General features: G+C 41.7%; 1 protein-coding gene across 1 annotated transcript in view; it reads left to right on the forward strand.

Moving 5' to 3' along the window:
- Positions 1 to 25,534, forward strand: part of LOC126644459 (sucrase-isomaltase, intestinal-like) — a 57,756-nt gene that overhangs the window by 15,963 nt on the left and 16,259 nt on the right. The window contains exons 8-16 of the mRNA XM_050323833.1: positions 7,406 to 7,531; positions 8,514 to 8,645; positions 14,330 to 14,443; positions 14,554 to 14,670; positions 14,754 to 14,838; positions 18,208 to 18,325; positions 21,564 to 21,732; positions 22,266 to 22,382; positions 24,960 to 25,108. Coding sequence (XP_050179790.1) covers positions 7,406 to 7,531; positions 8,514 to 8,645; positions 14,330 to 14,443; positions 14,554 to 14,670; positions 14,754 to 14,838; positions 18,208 to 18,325; positions 21,564 to 21,732; positions 22,266 to 22,382; positions 24,960 to 25,108 — 1,127 coding nt within the window. The remainder of the gene's footprint in view (positions 1 to 7,405; positions 7,532 to 8,513; positions 8,646 to 14,329; positions 14,444 to 14,553; positions 14,671 to 14,753; positions 14,839 to 18,207; positions 18,326 to 21,563; positions 21,733 to 22,265; positions 22,383 to 24,959; positions 25,109 to 25,534) is intronic.

The raw sequence follows: 25,534 nt of genomic DNA on the forward strand, positions 1-25,534 counted from the left end.
CCCCTCCATGTCCCAGAGCAGGAGCGACTGTTCTGTTGCTTGGGAGTTTTCAGCTCCCTCTGCACGTTGTCCCCACCAGTCACCTGTTATGGTTTAACTCTGGCCAGCAGCTCAGCTGCTTGCTCCCACCCCCTCAGTGGGATGGGGGAGAGAACTGGAAGGGTAAAAGTGAGAAAATTCGTGGGTTGAGATGAACACAGTTTAATGGGTAAAGCAAAAGCCATGCACGCAAGCAAGGCAAAGCAAGGACTTCATTCACCACTTTCCCATGGACAGTCAGGTGTTCAGCCATCCCCAGGAAATGGGGAAATGGTTGAACACGTAACTGTTAATTGGAAAGACAAACACCATCGCTCCAAAGGTTCCCACTCTCTTTTCTTCTCCCCCAGCTGTATTTGCTGAGTATGATGCTGTATGGTCTGGAATATTGCTTGGGTCAGTTGGGGTCAGCTGTTCCCACTGTGTCCCCTCCCAACAACTTGTGCACCCCCAGCCTCCTCACCTGGTGAGGTGGTAAAAAAAATCCTTGAATTATCACCACTGTTTTCAGCACAAATCCAAGACACAGCCACATATCAGCTACTGTGAAGAAAATTAACTTTATCCCAGCCAAAACCAGCACACACCACCTCTGATTCCAGTGACACAGACCAGCAAGTAAACTGGGTTTTAAACTTACACATGGGAAATAAAACCAAGAATAATAAAAAAAAAGTATTAAAAAAAAAAAGAAAGAAAAAAAAGAAAAATAAGTAAAGCAACTCTCCCCCAGGCTGCAGCTTTGATCCACATTTCAGGGGAGTTAGTGCAGCAGTGCAATGCAGATTAGAGCCATCCCTGTTTCTTTTCAAAGTCTGTTGCTGGTGTTTGAAAGCAGCATTTCTGTGGCTTAGCAGGTGGTCAGCAGCTGAAAATAAAATGAGGGAGTTCTCACTCCCCAGCTGATGGGTTGTGGCAGCTCACTTTCCACCCCTGTCTCTGGAAATGGAGCTGGAGAAAGAAAACAAGGTAAAGGAGAGCAGTGGGTGTCTCCTAATGAGACATGTCACATGCAGGACCAAAAAAATCTCCTGTTCTGTATTCTTTGAGCTTGTGCTCTGCTCTCTAGGGAATCTTAAAGAATGCATGTTATTAATTTCACAGTGAAATAATAACTTCTTCAGTAAACATCCTGAAATTCCAAGGTCGCAAATGTTACAATTACCATAGTATTAGTCTCTAGGGTAATGATTTGGCTTTTATGTACAAGATCTGTGGGAAGGTGAAGGAGAGAGAAAAGACTTTATTTTTCAATTGTATTTTCTGTCACACTGAGAGGACTTTCCTGTGCAGTCATTGTCATGCCGCAGGGAAGGAGAAGGGGTGGAAAGGAGGAGTGTGACCGATGTCTGCAAGGCACAGCTCAGCTCTCAGCTCTCTCAGCTGTCAGCATGGGTCTCCTCTGGGAAGTGGTGTTTTGGGAGATCCTGGGTGCCAGGGACCCTGGTGGGACCAGGCTGCACTGCTGCAATGAGCTTCCTGGGGGAATGACACTTTCCATCCACTTTCCACTTTCCACCCACTTTCCACCTGTGCAAGCATCTGCCCCAAATCACTGCTTTTTGCAGGGAGCACCCATTATATCTCTAGGATGTCCCCAGGATGGCAGGGTGGCCAGGTGCCAGATGGTGCATGGCTGTTGAGAGCAAGGGAGTTGTGTCCAGAACAAGGTGCTCCATACCTTTCTCAAGTTTTGGGCTGTTGCTTTCAGTGACACTTCAGTATCTGAGCAACCCCTCTGGCCCCTACCGTGCTTGCTTCTGTGAGAGGTTTAGCAGCTTGGCTCTGCTCTGTGCTTTCATGTGGCTTTCTCCAAACCAGTCAGTTAGGACACCTCTGTAACAAAGCTCTTTACTGGGTCTCTGGAGTATGCAAGGTTTCCCTGTGCACCTCTCCAGGTTGCCCCCAGCACCCAGAGGTGGACCATGAACTCTTCCCAGAGCCACTGGGCCCAGGCTATGCCAAGAGCAGGGCTCCCTGTGTGGTGATCAGGGTTGATTGCAGCTGCCCTGTCAGGGCCACCAGCCTCTCTGTGCATCCTTGGAGTGAGGACAGGTGGCAGCTTGGCCCAGGATAATCTGCTTTAAATGGACTCCAAGAGTGAGGCAAGGTCTGAGAAGAGAGCAGTGGACTAAATGTAGGTGGCTCTGTCCCTCTGCTCTGTTTTGTGTGGAGCAGAGGTAAGCTGTAGGATGCATCCTGCCAGTGGCACCAGAGTGATACAGTGGTGACAGCAGCTGTAGGGTGAGTGCTGGGCATAGTGCAGCCTGATTCTTCTGCTCCCTCTTGTCCCCTGAGCTCCTGTGAGGAGCATTGGTTTTGGTACATCCAAGATGGTCCTGCACATATATATATATATATATGTATATATATGACAGTGATCACATTTTTCTCCTTCTATGGAAGAGGTCTGATATACAGGACAGGTGTATAACACACATCTCACTTTTAATGACAAGCACCTCAGTTTACAGGAGTGGGGGAAAAGCAGTAACAAACTAAAGAGCTCAGCCATTGAGCTGAACCTGGCTAAGGCTCTGTAGTCACACCTGATACCAGACTGCCACTGCCAAGACCACTGGTGGCCTTCCAGAACAGACCAACAGTGTGTAGCAGTAGCGCATCAGCTCCATAGCAAGCACTCAGGAAAGTTAGTGTTCAACAAATGGGCTTTTAATAGCTCTTGGGTGGAGTAAAGGCAGTGAATTTTTTATTTTATCACAAATTATAACAAGCTTTAAGTGAGCATACTGCATGTCTCCTAATGCTGCTTTGAGAGATAATTCCTGGCTTGCTTCCTCCTTACAGGAGTGTAGGTTAGTTATGGGTGTAAGGGACCTCAGGAGGTCTCTAGTCCAGTCTCCTCTTTGAGAGGTAACATGAAAAATCTGCTTGTACCTAGAGTTTATCACAGATGATTCAGTGAGTCTCACAGATGAATTCATGGGTCCCCCAAGAAAGAATAAGCAGCTGATAAGTGTTTTGCGCAGCAAAGAACAATGTTTGAAGGCCGTGGCATTGAAAACCCTTAAAATTTTTAGTGAGGTTTTGAGCATCTTCTGAATTGTTCAGGAGCTGCAGGGCCTTTCTTCTTGCTCTGCTAAAAGAAAGCTCAGCTTCTGTGCATAGACTTTGAGTGAAGGTTGCCCTCTGCCTGACCAGTGGCCACAGTGCTCACTTGCTTGCCTTAGCCATAGAGGATGAGCTGGATACAGATACCTGGGCCACAGGAGCACTTGTGAAATTTAGCCATTGTAGGACTATCCAAAGACACTATTTCTGTGTCTAAATTCAGAGCATTAGCCCACTTGGGTTTTTATAGTTTCCTCCTACAACTCCTCTTTGAAGAAAGGGAGTTTAGGCAAATATCAAGCTTCAAGAGTCATTTTGTATGGCTAGCTAGGGGGCAAGATTAGCAGTCTTTCATGTTAAGTCCATTTACCTGTACTGCTGGACATCTCAGCTCTTTTGTTAGCATGGGAAAGAATCTCTCTGTCCAACCTATATGATATACAGGTCATAACTTTGCAGCCATATCTCTCTCATCAAAGTCTGGTCATAGTGTTAAGAGAATAGGATCCTGATTTACTCTATACAATTTATAACCTAGTTCATATCACTGATGCTCATATTAATAATTTGATTTGTCCAATAACCCAACAAAAGGAATGTGAATACATATCACCTGCTCCCTAAACACAGATCTTAGCTGTTATATATACATGTTTTCACTGAACTTTGTTCTTCCTGTAAAACACTTCCAGGATACCTCGTAGATACATCAGCTCTCAGGTACATTTGAAAAAAGTGAAAAAACCCACACCATAATGCCAAGTTATATAAACATGGAAAAACTAACAGTGAATTTATTAAACAACAGCAGGAGTTATTTAAGAAGCAAGTGCAGGAGGAATTATGGAACAAAAAATAGAATCTTTCTTTTTTTACTGCTTCTGCAGTACCCTGTCTTTGCCCTTTTTTTTTTCTCAGTTTGGATAACCCATATGTTTGCTGTTTCTGCATTTTCCTCCTTCAGTTCCCTTGCCATACCCCATTTACCTTTTCTGATTCTATGGGAGTCAATTTTGCCAAGCAGGCTTTCTCTGCCTGCTGCACTTTATGATCATTGGTATGCAGAATGCAATCTATATGAATTAACTAGATCCTAAATATATATCAAATCCAAACTTGAGTTTTCAGGTTTGCAGAATTGCATTCCTGCCTCTGCTGATCCATCTGTGAGTAGGTACCATATGTCAGTTACTTTATCAGGAAGCTTCAGGGGGATCCATTAGAGTGAGTCCGCAGCATAATTAGAAAAAAGAACATTTGTTTTCCCAGCTGCCCTGTTTTCATCCTTCCTTTTCAAATGTTCTGCTGGTTTCAATTAAGCTCACCATGGATGCACCAGCCTAGCAAACCCAGAGAATGAATTGCTTCAAAAACTTAGTATTTTACTTGCAAGGTGGATACTTTTCTGTTGATTCAGCTGTAGCCCCAAACTCCTCAAGCAATGCTGTCACAAATACCATCTCGCTCTGTGGTCCCCAGTGACACAGCACTGTCCCACAAGGGTGAGCAGCTGAACCTCAGCAAACCCCTGTGCTGGGGCTGTCCCTTTGGGGAAGGCTCTGGTCACACACTGGTGTGTCCACCTGGGTCCTTGATAGGATATGGGGGAAGAAGGAAATCCCTGTCCCACTCTTGAACTACATTGTATTGGTGATGTCCCTGACTGCCTAGCCAGGAGTGACCCAGGGTGTCACAGGACTCAGCAGGGCTGCCCAGCAATTCCCACTATCTCTGCTTGGGCTGGTTATCCCTTTCCCATTTTCCAGCCTGTCCGGGGAGAGGCAGCAGATGCCATGCAGACATCCTGCCAGGGCACAGGGCTCTGCATTTAGCCACAGGATTAATATTTATCAGTTGCTTTTCCTTCTTCCTCTTGTCCCAGGCGAGAAGCCTGTGCACAGAGTATTTTATTTCATTAAGGAGTTCTTTTGTTTTGATCTTTCTTTTTAATCTTGTTTGTAGAGGTCATTCTCTGGTTACAGTAGAGAAAGCAAGGGCAAAATATGCATATGCTTTAGGATCACAAAGTGGTGGGGTTCACAGAACTCATCTTGCAGCCTTTGCTGGTCTAAAACAAACTCTGCTGCCTCCCCAGGTGAATTTATCCTTAATATGGTGAGTGTGGGTGTGACAGAGAAGCAGACTTCTTGCCCTGTGGCTTGTCATGCTGTGTTGGACACCTTGGTGCTGGCTCACAGGGGGTCTGGGAGGTTATCCTGAACCATCATGGCCCACTCAGCTCTCCACAGAAAACCCCAGTAGAGCTTGAAAGATGGTCTGGGTGATCAGATGTGTCCACATAAAACTAACAGAAAAATGGAGCTAATGGAAAAAACTAATGACACATGCAATCAGGCAAGAGAGCAGCAGGGTAACAATGGTGTGTGTCTGCCCATCAGCCTCCCCCTACATGGAGGGACCCCCTTTCTCACTCTATGGCCTCTCCTGGAGGGTACAGCAGCGTGCAGCAAAGGCTGGGTGCCACTGCAGCAGGAACACGCTGCTGATAGCTGTCGTTGCTTCCTCTGCAGAGCCCAGCCTCCAGCTGAATTGAAGGAGAAGTGGGTGTTCAGGAAGGTGGAAAGAGTTAAGCCTGGAGGAACAGGACAAGAAGCAGGTGTAGGGGGCAGTTGTGCTGATCAGCCCAAGCATCCCTCCTGGAGAGACTCAAAGGATTAACCTCACCAATTGTTCTGGCCTCCTCCTGTTTTTTCTTAGGAGAGATAGCAGCATGCCAACTAGCCAAAGCACACTGTAGCCAAAGCTGTAATGTTTAGTGCTCAAGTTCAACGGTGCATTCAAAAGCCTTTCTTGTTTGGAAGCAATTTACCCTGTGTGTTCCCCAGCTCAGGTGCATTAAAACATCCTTGGCTGTTCCCTGCCTCTCTCCCACATCTGTTTTTGTGTCTGGTGCACTTTGTACATCCCACCAGCTCCAGCATCGGTGATGTATTTTAGAGCAATTTCAAGGTCAGCATTGCTTTCCCAGGTCAGGCTTCCTGGAGAAAATCCCATAGGAAGGTGTGACTTTATGCAATGTACCTCCAGAGAGCTTAGCATTGCAATAGATACGAGTGCCAGAAGTGCCTTGTTTTATTTATTTACAGTAGATGAGGTTTAGCTGCCAATACACAAGTTTTTTTGGTTTTCAATTCTTAGTATAATTACCTAACTATGGAGATCCATGGGGAAATAAGAGAGGAATGGTTATTTAGCCAAAAGGGGCAATATCTGCAACTGATTAATAAGTCATGGGTGCTTACTAGCTACTTGCTTTTCATGTATTGTCTGCGAAGGTGTTAGAAATACAATACAAAGGTTAGTTTCGTGGGATTTAACTCAAGGATTTCAAGAGATCTCTCCCAGAAAACACTAGTGTGTACTAATGAGGTAATGCCAGATTTCAGTTTATTTGTAGAACAGACACATCATGGTTGCCCACTGCTCGTCCCAGGTTACCACAGCAGCTCTAACAGGGGGAAGCAGAGCAGGATGCCTTGCTTCTCTGTGCTCTCAATTGAGTTTCCTCGTGCCATTTACAGATGGATTAAATTCAGACAGTGGAAATCAAATATTTATAAAATCATATTTAACTCATTACCTTGTGTTTCAGTTGAGAATTTCAGGACCAAACAGTAGCTCTGACCTTGAAGAGGGTTTTCAATGCCTGGCAACACAAGGCTGTGGGCCAGCAGTAAGAGCAGTCAGCCATAAGTAACTGAATTTCATCAGATTGGTGTGTAAATATAATTAGAACTTCAGAGAGCTCAAGTAAACATCAGACTCCTGATGAGTTAGTTCATCTGTATGTGGCAAGAGACATTTGCAAAGCTTATGTTGCTGTATAATGTTGGAGATTTGCTTGCTGTTGACCAAGGGGTTTGTGGACTTGGGATGGGTTGGGTGGCATGAGGATCCACACTGGATTTCTGCTGGCATGTGCTCTGTAAGTGAAGGCACGTATGCTACTGGGCAGAGGCTGAGACCTCATCAAAGCCCTCATTTAACATTAGCCTGGGGTTTATAGACTGTCTTCTACTGTCCTTAGAAGTGATGCTCAGTGCGGGTATTGCTTGGAGCCTCTGTGAAGCACAAGAATCCACCAGGAGAAGCACTTTTTTGGAGCCAGGCATACTGTACTGAGTTACTCAGAGACAGGAAAGGGTGTTTAATGGGTGTATAATGCCTGTGCCCTGATCTTTGTGGCTTAAATGCTCTGGAAGCCTCTCCTGGTGTTTCAGAATAACTTCTCATCTCACCTCTTGCATTTCTGTACCCCTCATTCCTGCTGCAGGCCATTGGACGCCCTCACATGCCAGCCTACTGGTCTCTGGGATTTCAGCTCTCCCGCTGGGGCTATGGCAGCCTTGATGTTTTAAAGCAAACTGTCGATCGTATGCACCGCTATGATATCCCATATGTAAGTATGGATTTTGCACTGCGTATGCTGATTTTACAATCTGAACTGAGGTGAATAAAATTACAGTAGAGGAAAAATAATTATCCTACAAGAATTGTAGAATGAAAGGATGTTCATAATCACATGTAGTCCTTTTCCCTGTAATATCTTCACAATGCTTAAAAGAACATTTAAAGTGGGCTTTTAACATGAGGTTTAAGTGCTGCTCTTGGCTGCATAGCAGGCGATTCTTCTGTGGATTTGCTATTATGCAGTATGAGATGCTAGCATTTTAAAAATATATAATGGCACTTCTGATGCAGATCACTGCAAAATAGTTGCTAAACTAGGCCTTCTACATTTTCATTTTGTCCATTTCTACCATGTAAGTTTGTAGGACTACAGTTATTACAGCCAATCTCTTAGGTTTCATTTCATAAGTTAGTTGCCTTTTAGAAATGGAGTTGCACACGCTCCAGTTTCTGTATCAAATACTTCCACTGAAGGCCATCTAGTTCAACTGCCCTGCAAAGAGCAGGAACATCTTCAACTAAACCAGGCTGCCCATCCAATTTAACCTTGAATGTTTCCAGGACTGGGACATCTACCATCTCTCTAAACAACCTGATCCAGTGTTTTACGACCCTCATTGTAAAGAATTCCTTCCTTATATCTAGTCTGAATCTACCCTCTTTTAGTTTAAAACCATCACCCCTTCTCCTATCAGAAGAACAGGCCCTACGTAAAAAGTCTGACCCTATTTTTCTTTTAAGTCCCCTTTAAATATTGAGAGGCTGCCATAAGGTGTCCTTGGAGCCTTCTCTTCTCCAGGCTGAACAACTCCAGCTCTCTCGGTCTGTCCTCTTAAGAGAGATGCTTCAGCCTTCTGATCATTTTTGTGGTCCTCCTTTGGACTTGCTCCAACAGATCCATGTCTTCCATGTGCTGAGAACTCCAGAGATGGATGAAGTATTTATGTCATATTTCCTCTAAAAATGTTTAGGACGTCCAGCATCTTGATATTGACTACATGGAACGTCGCCTGGACTTTACCTATGATAAAGTGAATTTTGCCGGTCTGCCAGAGTACATCCAGGAGCTGAAGAAGAAAGGAATGCACAATATTGTGATTCTGGTAAATTAACAATGTTACTAATTATTTCTCCATTTATAAGAACTACTCACAGTATGGTCTTCACAGCAGTACCTAGGTGCTAATAGACATATACTATTGTGGCAGATTTTTCCATTTTTGTCATTTGTTGAGAAATTTGTTGATCAAGAACAATTTCTCACAGATTTCATATTTAAAAAGGTTGAATTTATTGGATATCTGTGTACCAGCACCATCTCTATACCAAAACATTAATTCTCTGTCACTTTTTCCCACTCAGTTATGAGAAATTTTGCCTCTGTTCAGGGCTGAGTTGACATAGGATTGCTTTCATACTATTCTTTGCCTGAAAAGAAATAAAATTAATTTAAGACATACAAAAATAGCTGAATAGAGGAAAAAGTCTATTCATAATCACTCTGGAAGATAGTAACTATAATTCATGTTGTCTTGAACTTACATTTTACCTAAATTAATGTAAGAGATGTTTATTTGCATGAAAAATTGTGGAAAATGTATGTTGAACCTCTAACCAAAATTGACATATGGCCAAATGAATTAACTTGGACAGAAGTGAAAATTGGAGCTTTCAATCTTCCCCAGTTAATTTATCCAAAAAAAATTTGCTATTTGGCTCCATCACATCCCCATACATGTCCTTGTGCCAAAATGACTCTCTGTCACAAGGGCTAAGTGAGAGCCAGTGGTGGCAAGGGAATTGGAGACCAATTAAATTGAAATTTAAATACAGATTTAAATAAAATAGGAAATTAAAAAAAAATCCCCTGATAGATTCACAAGATCTTGCTCTCCAGAGTCCCCCAGCAGCGCAGCACCGGGAGGGCTGCACTCCCTAGTGCGGGATGCAATTTGTTCTCCATAACCACTGGGGACAGGATAAGAGGAAAAGCACTTTAAACGGCAGCAGGACAGATTTAAGGTAGACATTAGTGTAAGGCTGCCTGTCTGCAAAGTGAGCTGAGCAGGAAGCCAGCTGCCATGGCCAGGGTCCCTCCCCAGGCAGGTGCTCTGAACAGGTCTGACAGATGCATCAAGGATGGCTCAGGCTGAGCTGACCCACAGCCATAGTGTGAGGAGAAGGAGACAGTCCCACAGGGTCCCTCTCAGGACTTTTTGCTGTAATTGTAGTCATCTGTTTTCTGCCTAAATGGTCAGTTGACACCTTTCATTTGGGTACTATTATTCTTATTTATCTCAAATTGCCAATCTCTCACCTTTCTGTTTTCTTTCTTGATACACTGATTCGAACAAGTATATTCTCCCTCAGCCTTTTTTTCCCTAAACTAAACAAAATGAAGTATCTTATGCTCTTTTTATTGGGTGAGGTCTTCAGATCACCTTATAGTAGCTCTCCCTCACATTTCCCCAGTTTGAATGCATTTGCTTGTATAGCAGATAACTCGATTTCCCCAGTGTTCCTGATGATGCCCCCACAGTGTTAGGAGAACACTTTAGAAACAGAACACTATTTCCTTCTTTCTCCTAAAAGTTGTCTCCTATGACAAAGCCCTGCATCACATTTACCTACATTGTATTGGTGGCCCATGCTTGCAGTCAGTTAATCCAACTGAATCATAATGGACAGGCCATTCATGTTTGGCCCTAAGTTGATCCAGTCCTTTTAAAATAAGGGTCACATTCCTCATCTTGTTCAGGGGGTCTTATCAAAGGCTTGTGGGTGGAGAGACTGAACAGCAGAGTACTAAATTGTAGTACAGTTCCTTTTTCCCTTGTGCTGGTGTACTGGAGTCAAGATAAGCAAGAGCCACTGCAGTTTCCTCATCTAAAAATCACATTATCTTGTCAAATAGACAGATTCAGGCAGAAGTGCCTCCTTGTCCTTATTTTTTCCTCCACAATTTTTTGTAAAGTTTTTTTGTACGACTGGGGATGGACTAGTCAGCACCACAGATGGGTGTTTTCTTTTTAAGTGGGAGTTTTTTGATAGTTTATTTAAAAGTACCTTCTCTGTATTTATTATTTGCTGATCTTCACTTTGTTGTACTATAATTCCGTTTGCTGCTATGAATCTCAAACATTCCCCTGAAAGTTTCATTTCTTCTGCAACTGCAAACCATGAGAAGCTTCAGGGTGCAGCAGTGAAATCAGTTTCCATCAGTGGAGATCCAAGGCAGAGTTTATACAGTAAGAGGTTAGTAAGTCACTCTGATGGAGAGCAACTTTAAGACAAAAATAGGCCCAAATTAACTGGATACATCATTGTAAATAACCAAGCAGTAAGTGAGGACATGTGCTGTCAAGACTAAGTGCTCCTTCTGTTAGGCAGTTTAGGCTCCTTGTATCCTCAATGCTGCTCTAAAAATTATCTCATCTCCTAGAGATATGACATTAAATACCACCTGCCTATTTACTGGTTTATCTCAAAAGAGTTTGCAAAACAATAATGTATGAGCAAAATACCAGGAGTTTGGAGTAGCTCTTCCCATGCAATCTTGCCCTTCAATAAATACATGGCAGTCACCTCTTTTTCATCAATGTCAGGATATTTCCAGTTGTTTTGCACTTGCTACTGGGTAAGAAACTACAGGCAAGCAGTTGTGATTTAGTGAGTGAGCTAAATTATCTTCTTACTTGTAAAATTTAACTTCAACAGCATTTCTAAAGCCCTTTCAGTTTTTCAGATGGTACATTCTACATCAGTGCAGGAGGTATTGCTATATAAATTCAGCTGTTAGACAGATGCAAAGAATATTACAACTCTTAAGTCATGCAGTGAGCTAGTGGGAATCCAGATAGGAAACCCTTCTTTCCTCCTGCCACTAACCTGTAACTAAGGACTGTCTTCTGTTCTAGTTCTTTAGCTAAGCCTGCGAAGAAAGAACAAAAGCTGAGCCAGTTTATCCTTCATGATTAAAAAGCTAATGTGAAGTATAGGTTACACCAGTACTGAAGTTTTCTGTTTTCACTTTACTACAGTTGCTGACATCCTGTCAAAGGCTGTCTGTTAGCATTCTTTAGTGATGCAAAGCATTCCCCTAAATTGAGTCAGGAGCTGCAACAGTATGAAGGGTTTCACTCCCAAGTGGTAGCAAAGCCAAGCTAATTGCAATCAAGGTAACTATAATCCAGTTTGATACTGAAAGAACAATTTTCTTTTGGATTCCCTTTAGGTAGTGACAGTAATGGGTGAGTTCCCAAAGTTTGGCAGATTGTTGCCTTCCTCAAGATGATTCCAGGAAATGGGCTCTGACTGCAGCCACTTCGTGTCATGTAAAACCTCTGTTAAATGGATTTGGGAGTGCAGAGTAACCCGCCTGAGAACAGGACCTGGAACTCAGTTGTGCCACCATCCCTGGGGGGCTGGTGCCTCACAATCAGGAGGTCCAGTCCCCAGTGCTGGGAGCCCTCTGTGACTGTGGTCACCTTGATAGTAGCATGGCTCCATTACTGCAGCCTCTAAGTGCAGGCCTTCAGCACTTCTCTCCCCTGACCTCCTTCAGAGGCCACCTCAATTTAAGGGAAATTCTGACTAAGAGTGTCAGTGCTTGGCCATCATTATTGCGTTAAATAACGTGCATGCTTCGGCTGTGTCAGAGCAAATATATTCTTTAGAAACAGAGTTCTAAATGTAACTATGACTATAATGAAAAATGATAAACATTATTACTGAGCAGGAGCCTTAATGAAAGACCTTGTATACCTTCTATTAAATCACACTAAAAATAGAAACAGCTAGGAATGACATGAGTGACAAAATACGAGTCAACAGCAACATGCTTATGATTCAAAATAACACTTGGTAGCTTTAAAATTTTAAAGTCAAGCTCTGTGAGCTGTAGAGGCTAAGATTTCCAGAGATGAGTATTTATAAATGTGCATCAAAATCTATGATTGGGGCCATGGGTGAAAGTGCATCAGAGTGGATAAGTGCTGTGTGCTCCCAGGTGTTTAAGCAGTCAGTTGGAGTTAAGGATGCTCAGCACCTCCTCCCCAAAAGCTGCTAAAGATGAATTAGGGAAGATTTAACAGGCATGAACCTCCTCCCTCACAAACAACCCTTGAATGTATGGAGGGGGTTTTCTCTCTTAAGGACAATACTAAACCTGCATAATATATTAGATTTGTGCCCTGGCATGAACCTTTCAGCTGAAGGAAACCAGAAGTTTGGATTAGGAGTAACTAATTAAGCTGATTTCTTCTAGCTTTCAAGTCCCTTGAGAGAAATCTTTTCTACAATTATAACATAATTATTGCAGATGGACAGTTTTCTCTTTTCCAAGGTTGAACTATTAAATTAGTTAAAAATGTAATGGACACTCATACTCCTTATGAAGGTGACACTGGAGCTAGATAGGTAAAGTAAAGCAGAATTGTACACTTTAAGTAGGGATTTAGCTGTAGCTTTTGTTTTTGAGGCATGGAAGAATATAATTCCCTCACCAGAGCTATAGCTATCAGAGGGCTTATAAGTAAATCAGGCAATTAATTCAGATATTTAAATGAGCTTTAAAACATGCCTTTAAAGATGCTTACCATTTGGGATCTGATATTTTTTGTTTTCTAAGAAGTTCATTAGTTAGACTTCTATCACATCTCAATTAAAGTTCACTTAAATTATTGCACAAGCTATAGGTGAATGGAAGAATTGTTTCAGTGGTGTTTTTCTCTATGGTGTTTCATAACTGAAAGGTTTTGCTTGAAGCAGAACCTGAGGGAATAAATTTTCTAAGAAAAAAGTAAAGAATTCCCTTCTTCTAAAATGGCTGCAATCTTCATCTCTTCTAAATTACAAAAAGGAGTTAGCTGCTCCCAATTAGGGACATATTGCAAAGTGCACTTATCTCCTTTTAGCTGCAGCTGACTGCTGAGCAGAGTTGAATAGTATCTCTTCATTCACTGGCACCTCAAAGTATTCATAACTTTATTACTTAACCAGCATGGTGGGCCTCCCTCATCCCCAGGAGCCAACAGGGCTCCCTTTGGATGAGCTTTGTGGCTACTGATGGCCATCCTGAGGCGGAGAAGTTTTGGTGTCAATGCCACTGACAGCAATAGGAGGTGGTGATCACCCCAAGCAGTGAGAGGGGCAGCAAGGATGAGCTATGGAGTCTAAAATGCTGTGGTTGTGATGCCTGGGGAGAACAGAGGCGTAATGCCCCACATGTGAATGCAGAGAACAGAGGTGTAAGGCCCCACATGCATCAGACTGGCATAGAACAGCCTTGTCCAACATTGGTTCTGAATGGAGAGCTAAGGGGGTCCTTTTGAGGTTGGATGTGTTGAAAAGTTTTAGTTATTCCAGCACTGAGCTGTTGCTGCTGAGGCAGCTGGAATAAGGATTACCTTGGAGGAAACCCAGAGGTGTCCAGGTGTGGGAATGCCCAGCATAGGACCCCACCACATAGCAGAGACCTTGGTGTGGGGGTGTAAAATCTAGTGCCTCCATAAACTAATTTGAACATAGAACGTCTCATTAAAAATAAACATGAGGGTATTTAAAAATTTTACATTGGTTTTGCCTTATATAAGAAATACTCATATCTTTAATGACTTCTTCTAAATCAGTGTGTACTCTCAACTCTTATTAAATTTAATCCTGTTTTCTTCCAGTATTTTTGCAATCTGCACTAAGAATATAATCCAAATATTTCTAAAATGTACACATAGAAGAGTAATTGTTACCTCTGGGATTTCAATAATGAAAGTGTAATTGCTGTTTTCAGGACCCTTTCATAACCAAGGATGAGGAACCAGGCACTTACAAACCTTATGATCTTGGCCAGGAAATGGGAGTCTGGGTGAACAACTCTGATGGTGTAACTCCTGCTGTTGGAGAGGTGGGCTTTTTAATTTTCTGATGCATTTGGTCTAGTGCTGCTTCAAAATGATAAAGCAGCTCTGCAACAGAAATGAGAAAATAACCAGGATTTACACCTGTGACCCCTAGGCCTGGCCTCCCGGCGACTCCGTGTTTCCTGACTACACCAATCCCAGGACAGTGGAGTGGTGGACCCAGCTGTGTCTGGAGTTTAAGGATGTCCTTGACTATGATGGGATCTGGATTGTATGTCTCATTATATCTGCCCTCCCTTCTTTAAAAAAAAGAAAATGAGGCTTTTAACATGTGTCTTACTCTTGTTATTAAAGGATATGAATGAACCGTCCAATTTCTTAAGAGGCCAGTATCCTGGATGTGCTGATAATGAAATCAATAATCCTCCTTACGTTCCTAGTAAGTAAAATTTCCTTGGTGGTTTTTTTTGTGTGTGTGTGTGTGTGTTTTGTTTGTTTGTTTTTGTTTTGTTGTTTTTGTGGTTTGTTTTTTTTTTTTTGGTGGGTTTTTTGTTTGTTTGGTTTGGTTTTGTGTGTGTGTGTGTGGTTTGGTTTTTTTTTGTTTTGGTTTGGGTTTTTGTTGTTATTTAAAATCCATCCTCTCATTTTCCATCTCTCCCTGCCTGTTCCATGTGTTCAGTTCCACATCTGTTCAAGACTCCAGTGGCTCAGCTTTGATGGAGTATCAAAAATCAACCACTTTTGTCTGTCCCTGGGTCTGCCTTGTAACAAGGACTAGAAAAATAACCTTTCCTGCCATTCTCTGAGCAACTGGTCAGCATCAAAAAAAAAGAAGGGCAAGACACCTACATACTGTAACTCAGCCACAGATTTACGGAAGGAGTAACCCTTCCGCTTTACCATCACTACTGCTAATCTCAAAGATGGGCAGTCTCTGCCTTCTTCACAAACCATGACAACGAAGAGAGGATCTCTCTGATTCAATACATTTCCTTTCTCTTAGGAAAGAAATTTTCACTGTGTTACTAGAAATGGGCTAAAATATGTTTAAATATGTCCAAGCCTATGGGAGACTTATAGGAATGGGAAAACCTGTTCCAGTAGCTGAGTTAATGATATGCTCATTCTTCCCCAGGAAGCCATGAGTACTTACAATTAGTGCCAGTGGTCCTGGCAGTTAATCCAGCCAACATTTCCCCAGGAAAGCCCAGCTGCCTGAGCAATGTTAATATGCAGCAGGAAGTTGATACATAAATGAGTTATTGACAGTGAAATATTGGAAATGTTCCCTTTTTCCCTTCAGGCTTTTGTACTGTCATGGTTGAGTGCTGGAACAGGCTCCCCAGGGAAGTGGTCACAGCACCAAGCCTGACAGAGGTCAAGTGTTTGGATGATATTCTCAGGCACGTGGTGTGACTCTCGGGGATGCTCCTGTACAGGGCTGAAAGTCGGACTTGATGATCCTTGTGGGTTCCTTCCAACTCTGCATATTCTGAGATTCTTAATTTTCTTTATTAAATCTCAATTCTTTTTACTTTGAATATAAGAGAAACATAAACATAACAAAAGCATGAAAAAATACTATAAAGAGATTGTAAAATTTTGAAAGCAGAAGCAGAGCTTTTAATTACGGTTTTGATGTTTGCTCTCTCTGTGTGGAAACCACTGCATACTGGCCCTGTGGGTCTTGACCAAAGCTGAGGAACTGATTCCCATCTTTGCTTTAAGTTACCTTCATTTTTTGTCAGCCTTCAGAGCTGTGAAAAAGATGTGAGACTTCGGGGAAAATGGCCAAAATATCAGAGACCCCTTTATCCTGTGTTTTTATCCCTTTTTATCCCTTGGTTTTGAACCAGTGTTTAAGAGCTTTCTTTTATATTTCACTTAATTCCAACTCTGTCCATGCTCTTAGCTCTTCAAGCCCTCAACTGGTGTAGGTATGAGATGAGACCTAAGTGGCTTAGTCCAACAAGACATTAGGATCCTCCTGGGGCTAGCAGAGTTTTGGGGGCTCACCATTGTCTAGGTGATTTCATCTGTGCAAGTCCCTGCCTCTGGCTTTTTGTCAGTGTAGCCTTCAACCTCCTAATCTAAATTTTATAACCATGATTACACATAACCATGGTTTGAACTTCTAAAAACAGATGTCCTTCAAATCAATTTTCTATAAAACACTTTATACTGAAGATTAATATGCAGTTGTAAAATAATCAGTATTACTGAGGAAGAATACAAAATACTCAGAACAGGAATGAAGAATGAAACTATGATCCATGTGGCAGCATTTTCTTTTCCATCCCACCTTAATTTTATGGGGCTAATAATCAAGTGGCACTGGGACATTGTGTGACTTTCCTCAGAACCTTAGTGTCCTCTTCAAAGACATATCAGTCAAAGTTACTTCAAAATTGCCTATAAATTAAGTTATGTCTGATGGAGATCAGCCACACTGGAGTCTCTTGTCTAAAGATCCAAACACAAGGATTCTAGCTGTGGTGGCACAGCAGAGCAGAGAGGCTAGAGGTGGTTTCAGGTACAGAGAAATGCACACTGTGGTAATGAACTGCAAACATACAGGAGGTGCAATTAAGCAGGGAAATTGCTTGTTCATGGAGAAATGTTTACAATGGTGCATGCACCTAATTAAGGATGCAAAAGAAGAATATTTGAGCATCTACCCTCTTTTTTATTTTGACAAAATTTTATAACATTTTCAATTCCATCTCTGAAAGTAAATACATTGTATAAACCAAACACCTGACCTGCCTGATTCCTGCTGAGCTTCATGTGGCATTTTCATGGTAGTAACCTGCAGAGGATAAAATGTTTTTTGTACCAAATGGGCTTTGCAAGCGTCTCCTTAATATGGGATCAAAGACCAGGCAGCATCTGTGCAGCCAATTTATGCCTCATTTTGCTTACCTTTGAATCAGCTGCAGCTGTGCCAATGACATCAGGCTTACTCCTGACTATTACTGAAGGCAAAAAGTTCCTGCAACCTCTACTGCCTGTCTCCTGCTGATAGACAGAGTAACTGGATAATCCATCCACATGTGAATGTACCTGCTGTCATCTGTCCTGGTTCTCTCCTGTGCAGCCTATCGGGCCACAGCAACCAGCAGCCTGCAGACTGCTGCACCTCATGCTTTTTCCTCCCCTGCACAGCTCCGACACTCCCTGCTCTTGCGGCAGTGCCACCAGGCTTGCTGCCTTGCAGTTCTGAGTGCCTCAGGGCAAGGGAGGGGCCAGAGCTGAGCTTAGGTGTGAATTTTGCCGGGATAGGGCAGAACTGTGCTGCCTACCTGCATCTGCGGCTGAGTGATATGGACACTGAAGTTTTAGGATTTCACACAACCATACAGGTTCCCTGGACATCTGAATTTCTGTTTGGTGTTGGGTGATTTTGTTTGTTTGCTTGTGTTGTTTTGTTTTGTGTTGTTTCGTTCTTTTTTGCTATTAAGATTTGTCACTGTGTAAAATAATATGTAGGTGTATTCTTAATTCAGCAGTGCAGAATTTTTCCTTCTGACTATTGCTTACTAAACACATGATACCTGTACAGATGTTTTGAATTATTGGACACAGAACTTGAAAGGAATTATCAGTCCTCTCATCCCCTCTGAGGACACGTGTGCCTGTCTGCATCAGCTATTCACGGCTACATGCTAACCTCAGATCAGTGCAGGTTAAGCACTTGAACTTTTCCTCTTCCCAAATCCCTTCATGTTTTCAGCCCTAAATGTGTAGGAATGTGAAGAGATTTGAATTATGATGTATGTGATTTTACAGTGTTTTGTATCATTCTCAGGCATTTCGGATCGTTCTCTGGCGCAAAAGACATTGTGTCCTGACTCCAGGACTTACCTCGGAGAGCATTATAACACACACTCTCTCTTTGGCTGGTCACAGACAGAACCAACTTTCAAGTGAGTTTTCTAAGTATTTCTAATCAGATTCACGTGATTGAAATACATTTTAGAAACCGCTGATGTTACCTGGGAAATCTGTAACGGTATCTAATATGAAACATTGCTTCATTTTACTGTTCGTCATTTTGTAAGAACTTTAAAGAAGAGAAAATCTTGGAAGAAGGAACAGAATATTTTCCAATTTTACTTTTCTTAGCTAAATCAGGATATATGTGTAGGGCCTAACTTTTCAGCTGCTGCTTTAGTGTATCTACAGCAAGATGTTCCCATCCTCTATTAGAGCATCTCATGAGCAGCTGCAGCAGAGGCAGCCTTATGTGATGCCAGGGGAATTTTTCTGTCCCTTCGTTGTTGTGGCAGAGGAGTTTCTGTCACTGTCAGTGAGGAATCTGAACCGTTCAGCTCTCCCAACTGCTTCTGGGGCTGCCTCTGGTTCCTGGCAGGCGGTGTTTTGCAGTTTGGCTTGGGGTTCAGTTAGTTCAGGAGGGCAGAGCTGCATTGCAGCACAGTTGCTGTCAGCTACTGTAAAACTCATTTTGCAGCTGGGAAGCACTCAAACCCAGCTTGCACACGCAGACTGTTGCTGTGAAGCTGGAATGACAGTGGAAAGCTACTTGTTAGATTAAATCAAATGGGCAAATCATGCCTTTTCCAGCAGGGATTGAGCTAAAACACGGGGAAATTTAATACCACAATGGAAGTGCAAAGCAGGGGTCCATGTGCTGGCCAATTTCAGCATTTAGCACTCATTTTCAGCAGTTGGATTGTGATAGCATCCAGAGGACATGGCTAAGTGAGCCTAATTATGGTGTTGATGCATTTGTATTTTATATGCCAAGCCCAGGGGAAAGGAAGCAGCGGGTAAAAGCCAGAAGAGGTTTGCCAGCTCCTGTGGGCTTGGCTGAAGCACAGTTCAGCTTTTGAGAGAAGGAGCAGAAAGCCTGCAAACCCTGGACCTCTTAGCATCATTTTTGGGCCCCTATGCCCCAGTGTCAGAAGAGCTCCTCCCATCACTGGTCTCTCCACCAGGATTTGCTCTCTGCACGCTGGAGTTCACATAACCACGCACTGTCTCGGTAGCACTGTGAATATGGCCTTCAGGCTTCCTATTTTCTTGAGCTGTTTTTTCAGCTTTATTCAGTCTCTGTGCCAGCAAAGGCTATTGCCTGAGACAAAACCCGTAAATTCAGCAGGAAAATCTCCATGGGCAGACACACCTGCCCCAGCCCCTTCAGTGCACACACTATCCCAGCTGCACTATTCCAAACTAGTGCCATTGGGACAGTTGCTGCTGCACAGCTCCTCACAGCCTCCCCTGTGGCTGTGAACCTTCCTCTTTCCTGCAGCACTTGCTTTCAGGGCTCCTTACAAAAGAAACATATTTTGTTCAAATGTAGAGAGTCCTTCCAGGCTGGAGAATACCATTGAAAGCGTATGCAGAGGTTGGATTTGCTGCAAAGCCAGGAAACTTTGGTGAAGTATTTTTCATAAATATTCATTTGGTCTTCTCAAACACATTTCTTTTCAAGGCTGGTTTTATACTCTTTCTGCATTCGCTCTTCACAAATAATATACTAAATTAAATTACTGACAGAAATATTTAGCAACCAGCATCAATTGCAGGATATTCGCTGAAAATGAATGACAACTTCATAATCGTATAAAAAAACCAATTCTAAGAATTATTCTAAGGCAGACAGAGAATAGGAAATGTGTCATCTGCCCCGTGTCAAATGATTTGAATTTGAATACATAAACTAGCAGCAATTGGTTTGTGCATATCTTAATGCCAAGAGTTATTTGCACATGATATTCTGTAAATAATTTAAATCAGCAAATACATTTGACAACATTAGGACATGTTCAGCAATGGTTCATGAAAGACTGAAATTATTCAATAAATTACTTGTCTCAAATTGTTCATGCAGCTCTGGATCATAGTTGAGTTGATCTAGTATTGTCCTCATTAGCACCTGTATTTGCAAATGGAGCTAAAAACAGCCAGAGGAAGAGCACTCTTACTCAAGACATCCATGAAATGGTTCTAAAATGCCATTTGTACAAAGCACCTGGAGTCTTGTGCAGTTGTTGGGCCCAGCAGAGCACCTGCAAACCAGAACCAGCAGGTCCAGTGAGGTTCAAGAATTGCACCTCTTGCTGCATATGGCCCCTAAGGTTACTATGTGTAGTCTTCCATGAAAGCTGTTTGGTTTTTTTTTGCTTCAGAAACAAGTGTTGAGGCACTTTGAAGTCTCCCTGCCATTACAGAGCCAATAGCAAATACTGGACCATTACAATTACGGATGAAAGAGCTCTTGAACAAATCTCATTAAGAAAAGGGAGAGGGAGGTGGATGGTGAACAATATGATTAATATTTCATGCTAGGAGATTTCCCAGGGAGTCTAAATTTTGTTGCTCAAATTTTATTAAAGCAGAGTTGAATGAGTTGCTGCAATATATAATATTGCAGTATGTAGTTACATACAGAGATGACCCTATGTTTACGAATTTTGTAATAAATCTGTTAATAAGGCATCTTGCACTTCCTGATTTTCTGGTGATGAAGTAAAATCATTTTCAAAAAGCAAGGAAAAATTAATTGCACCGCTAATTCTGTAATGAAACCTCATATATCAAATCACAACAGGAAAGCAGAGGATGGGGGTGACATTTTGAATGATTACATCTTTGTTTTTTATATTGATTATTCATTTTTGTAAGAAGTTTAGATATAATTTTGATTTTTTTTGTTTTGGTTTGGGTTTTTTTTGTTTGTTTTTTTACTTTTAATTCCAGAATATTAAAAATTTATTTGGCTATAAAAATCTCTAAATAAATCCTATACTGAGAAAAATACATATTGTACTGTTTTTTAGGAACCCACAGGACACTAAAATGTACTAACACAGAAAGGAAATTATATTTCAATTTTTCAGTTTGAGACACTGCTGAGAATAAATTAAACACATTATTATTTAGGAAGACTAAAAATACCTGGGACAAATTGTTTTGTGAACCAGATAGACATTAGTTTTTTTACTTTGGCCACTGAATAAAACTTGCCTTTATTTGCATGTTGCAGCCACATTTTCATTTGACTTGGGATCACAGTAATAATTAGTTTTTGAATAACATCTCTTGGGATAAAATTGTGCCTGAATGCTCAGAGGTGGATCATATGATTTTTTTGGTTGCCATTCTTATTTTTGATGATCTTGTTGCATTTCTTTGCAGCGCTGTCCAGCAGGCAACTGGAAAGCGAGCATTTGTCCTGAGTCGGTCTACATTCGTTGGCAGTGGGAAGCACGGCGGTCACTGGCTGGGTGACAATTTCTCTCAGTGGAAGGACCTGCGCCGGTCAATCATTGGAATCCTGGAATTCAACCTCTTTGGCATTCCCTATGTAAGTCTGGTGTCCTTCAGGCAGTTGCTGGCTCGTACACGATATCACTTCAAATAACTCAAAGTTTTCTGAAACAAACCGCTCAAGGTGGCCAGTGGTAACGGCCTCCAGAGTGTCAGGAGCTGCAGATTAGAAAGGGCTAAATGTCATCAGTCTTGGCTGCTGAAGGGAAACAGAAAGAGCTCTGCAAGATTCAGGCTGAGTCACTACATGCCATCCAAAAGCGATCCCTTTGTATTATGTTGTTATCATATTCTGTGTTTGAAGTCTCTTCATACATTTCTGGTTTTGCAAGCTGGGATGGAGAATCTGTAGAGTTATTGAAATATTGTTAGATCTTCCACAGTGATCTTAGTGCTCTAGGAGCCAATACAATCTCAGTCACAGAAATATTGTTATTGTTATGGAACACTTCCATCAAGTACTTAGAAATAGGTTTTACTTTCCATAAATTATTTTTTCTAGTGTATTTCTGTAGTTTTGCATTTTTGGGCCTCAGTCACAGTCATAAACATGATTTTATTTTTCTTTAGATTGGTGCTGATATCTGTGGGTTTAACTACAACACTACCTACGAACTCTGCCTGCGCTGGATGCAGCTTGGCTCTTTCTACCCATTTTCCAGAAATCACAATGCAGAGGGAAACAGTGTAAGTAAATGACATTACATAAAGCTGTAGTCTTATGATTACAGTTATGTTGACAGTGATTTGTATTACTTTCTCAGAAATTAACCTGCCATTCTTGGGTAAACTGGAACAGTGGGTGAAAAGGAGTGCTGCACTGAGAGGGGGAATTACACAGGGAAGTGTAAATTTTTCCCATTCATAATGTAAAAATAATATAGAAATGCTGATCTCATGCTGTTGGTAACATTCATCTGCTCCATCTTCCACCTACTGAAGCCCAGGTTTTATTTAAAAGCCAATGAGTGCCAGCATATCTGCCTACTCCCTCGACTGCTTCAATTTTTGTTGCAGTACTTCTGTAATTATATTAAGTATTGCAGGAAGGGGAGAGAGATTATTATACATTGTCCTTGCTGTTTAAAAGCAGGTTACAAACATGTGAGAATTCCAAGGAGAGGCACCAATAGTGACAGCATTATCAGCCAAGGTAAGCAACCAAGACCAAAAAGGCCAACGAGCGTATGAGATGGATGAAAAAGTAGTGCAGTCTCAATCCAGACCCATGCCCTGGCTTCAACATCATAAAGTCCTTTAAAGACTTGTGGCAGACAGAAAGAAGGTCAGGTTGTTTCTAGCTATGAAGTTTGAAGGTCTTACAGCCGTTGTAGGTATGCTGTGTTTATCTGCAGCCATGATGAAATGGTTCTGCTGGTTCAATAAATGTTTGGAGTTTTTTTCCTTCTGTAAACTGATCTGTGCAATGCTGGAACTGTTTATTTGCTAACCTTCAGTTTCTTTCAAGTTGCATCATCAAAATTTTGCAACATTTACAACCCCAGACAGACCTTTGTCTCTGCATGAAAGTATGATGGATATTCAGCAATTGGGCAAATGGAGGAATAATAAGCTATAGTACTACCAATAAGAGGGTCAGGAATTAGCCTGCAGATCCCTGAGATATGCTGAGGTATTTCTTTGTAGGAGAACAAATGTCTGGGGGGTGTTAACTGCTGATAAATATTTTCTATTTACCTCTTCACTAAAGTTAGAGGTACCTATATATATTTATATGGTTGCTCGGCCCCTTGAGCATGCAAAGGGGGTCCTGGGTGAGTATCAATCACATATGTACAATTTAATAAACAGGAAGAGAGCAAAGGGTCTATATGATGGGAGCTGCAATTCAGAGATACATTTGGTTTTACTGGATTACTTAGATCCACTTAAAGCATTGTGTTCACTGAAAGAAATAAACAGGTATTTTGGTTCACTGAGCATCACCTAGGAAGTCCAACTGCTTTTGTGAAATTAGGCAATATTTGTACAGCATCAGAACACTGGTAAAAATATGGTGCAATTTTTGAAATAACAGATAGATGCTCTGGAGCTGAGAGCCAGCAGGGAGTATTATTAGTGACTAAATCTGATGCAAACATAATAATGGTGAAATTTTACTTAAATATTGAGTTTAATTAACATAAAATTATTGTTAAAATAAAATCTAAAATATCCCCTTTGCCTAATTCACTGGGGATTTCAAAAAGTTTAATTAATACTTTTCTTGTCTGAAAAGCACTAGATAATATAAAAAGCTTTTTTACTTCTATTCCATTTATGTTTCATTATCCTTGGAATTCATCATATAGTCTTCAATTTTAATGAGAAAACTGAGTGCTATGGAAAAATTTTGTGAAGGAGGAAGGGAGCCATGTGATTCATTAGCTGGCTGTTTAGCACTGGAGAAGGTTGGACCGGAGGAGTTAAAGGAGGTGTAACTATTTCCTGTATCATCACTGCCCTGGGCTGCACACTCTGCATCCCATCCCAGGGGAGAGTCAAGGCTGCCTTGGAGTAAGATCAAAACCAGTCAATGAATATAGACAGACTGCTTAAACCTGCCCTCTTGATGGTGGGACCCAGTGCATGCCCTCTCTCGCTGGACAGCATCGCTGGCAGGGAGGAGGTGAGGGGCACAGCCGATGTGTGGGTGTCCTGTTATCCTAAAATGGAGGAGAAATCAAGTTTCTTCAAAGGGATGAAATGTTTTCCCCACTGCACACAGTGTGATCACTCCTGGTGGCTTCAGCAAGGCCATGAGTTTACTTTTTAAAATAGATTTTCTTTTATGTGCATGGCCAACATAATTAGGCTTTTGACTTTGATTTGCAGATTATCAGTCTTCTCTTTTTTCTGTGTTTCACCTTCATTGTCCCAGAGGGCTTGTAACTTCAGGATAAACTAATTTCTAGAGACAGGGTGTCTGTTCCTGAGCACAGACATGAAACCCCAGCTCCCCTCCCAGCCACAAGGTTCAGCGTGGTTGCAGAGGGCTCACATACACTGTGGTGAGGCCTGATCTCTTTGAACTCACTGGAGTTTTTCAAGTTGAAAAATTTTATACAAGCATTAGTTTGGTAATAATGGATGTTGTCCTTAATACGTCTTCCAATTTGCAAAACAGTGCTTTTTCTTATTTGAACACTCGCTTTGGTAGCCTCATGTCAGCCACAGCTCTCCTCATGTTGCACACAGGTTCTCTCTTGTATTTTCAGACCATACTTTCAATGCTCAGTACCAATCAAAGCTTTTACTTAACAGGAGCAAGACCCAGCGGTGTTCGGAGATGAGTTTGCCAGGATATCTCGTGCTACCCTTCGGATCAGATACTCCCTGCTGCCGTACTTGTACACCTTGTTCTACGAGTCTCACGTGCACGGAAACACAGTGGTGCGGTCACTGATGCACGAGTGAGTTTGGAGTCTCTCTTTTTTACCGTGATTTTTTCACATAATTTGTTGAGCTTTTACATGTATGTATGTATGTAATAGTTGACATCTGTATGAGAATCATGACAGTATTATTATTATTATTGCATGCTCTCTCTTAAGAGCAGTTGAATAATTAATCAAACTATATGCACAAAGGTAACTCTCAATATAAGCAATGATTTTCCATTAAAATATAACCTATATTTGAATCCAGTGGGGGGGAAAAAAGATAATCTAAGAAAGAATTCTGAAAACTTCTAGTGTTAGGCAAATATGTAGTTCTTTTTTATTTCAAATATAGGAATCACACACCTGTATTTTCTGTGTTTGAATGAAATAGATGAAATCTGTATTCTGGTCCAGAATGCCAAAAGGCCTCATACAGAGAGTCCAATCATCCACAGC

This window comes from Myiozetetes cayanensis, unplaced genomic scaffold (genome assembly GCF_022539395.1).
Source record: "Myiozetetes cayanensis isolate MyiCay16 unplaced genomic scaffold, myiCay2020 scf3, whole genome shotgun sequence".
Lineage (NCBI taxonomy): Eukaryota > Metazoa > Chordata > Aves > Passeriformes > Tyrannidae > Myiozetetes > Myiozetetes cayanensis.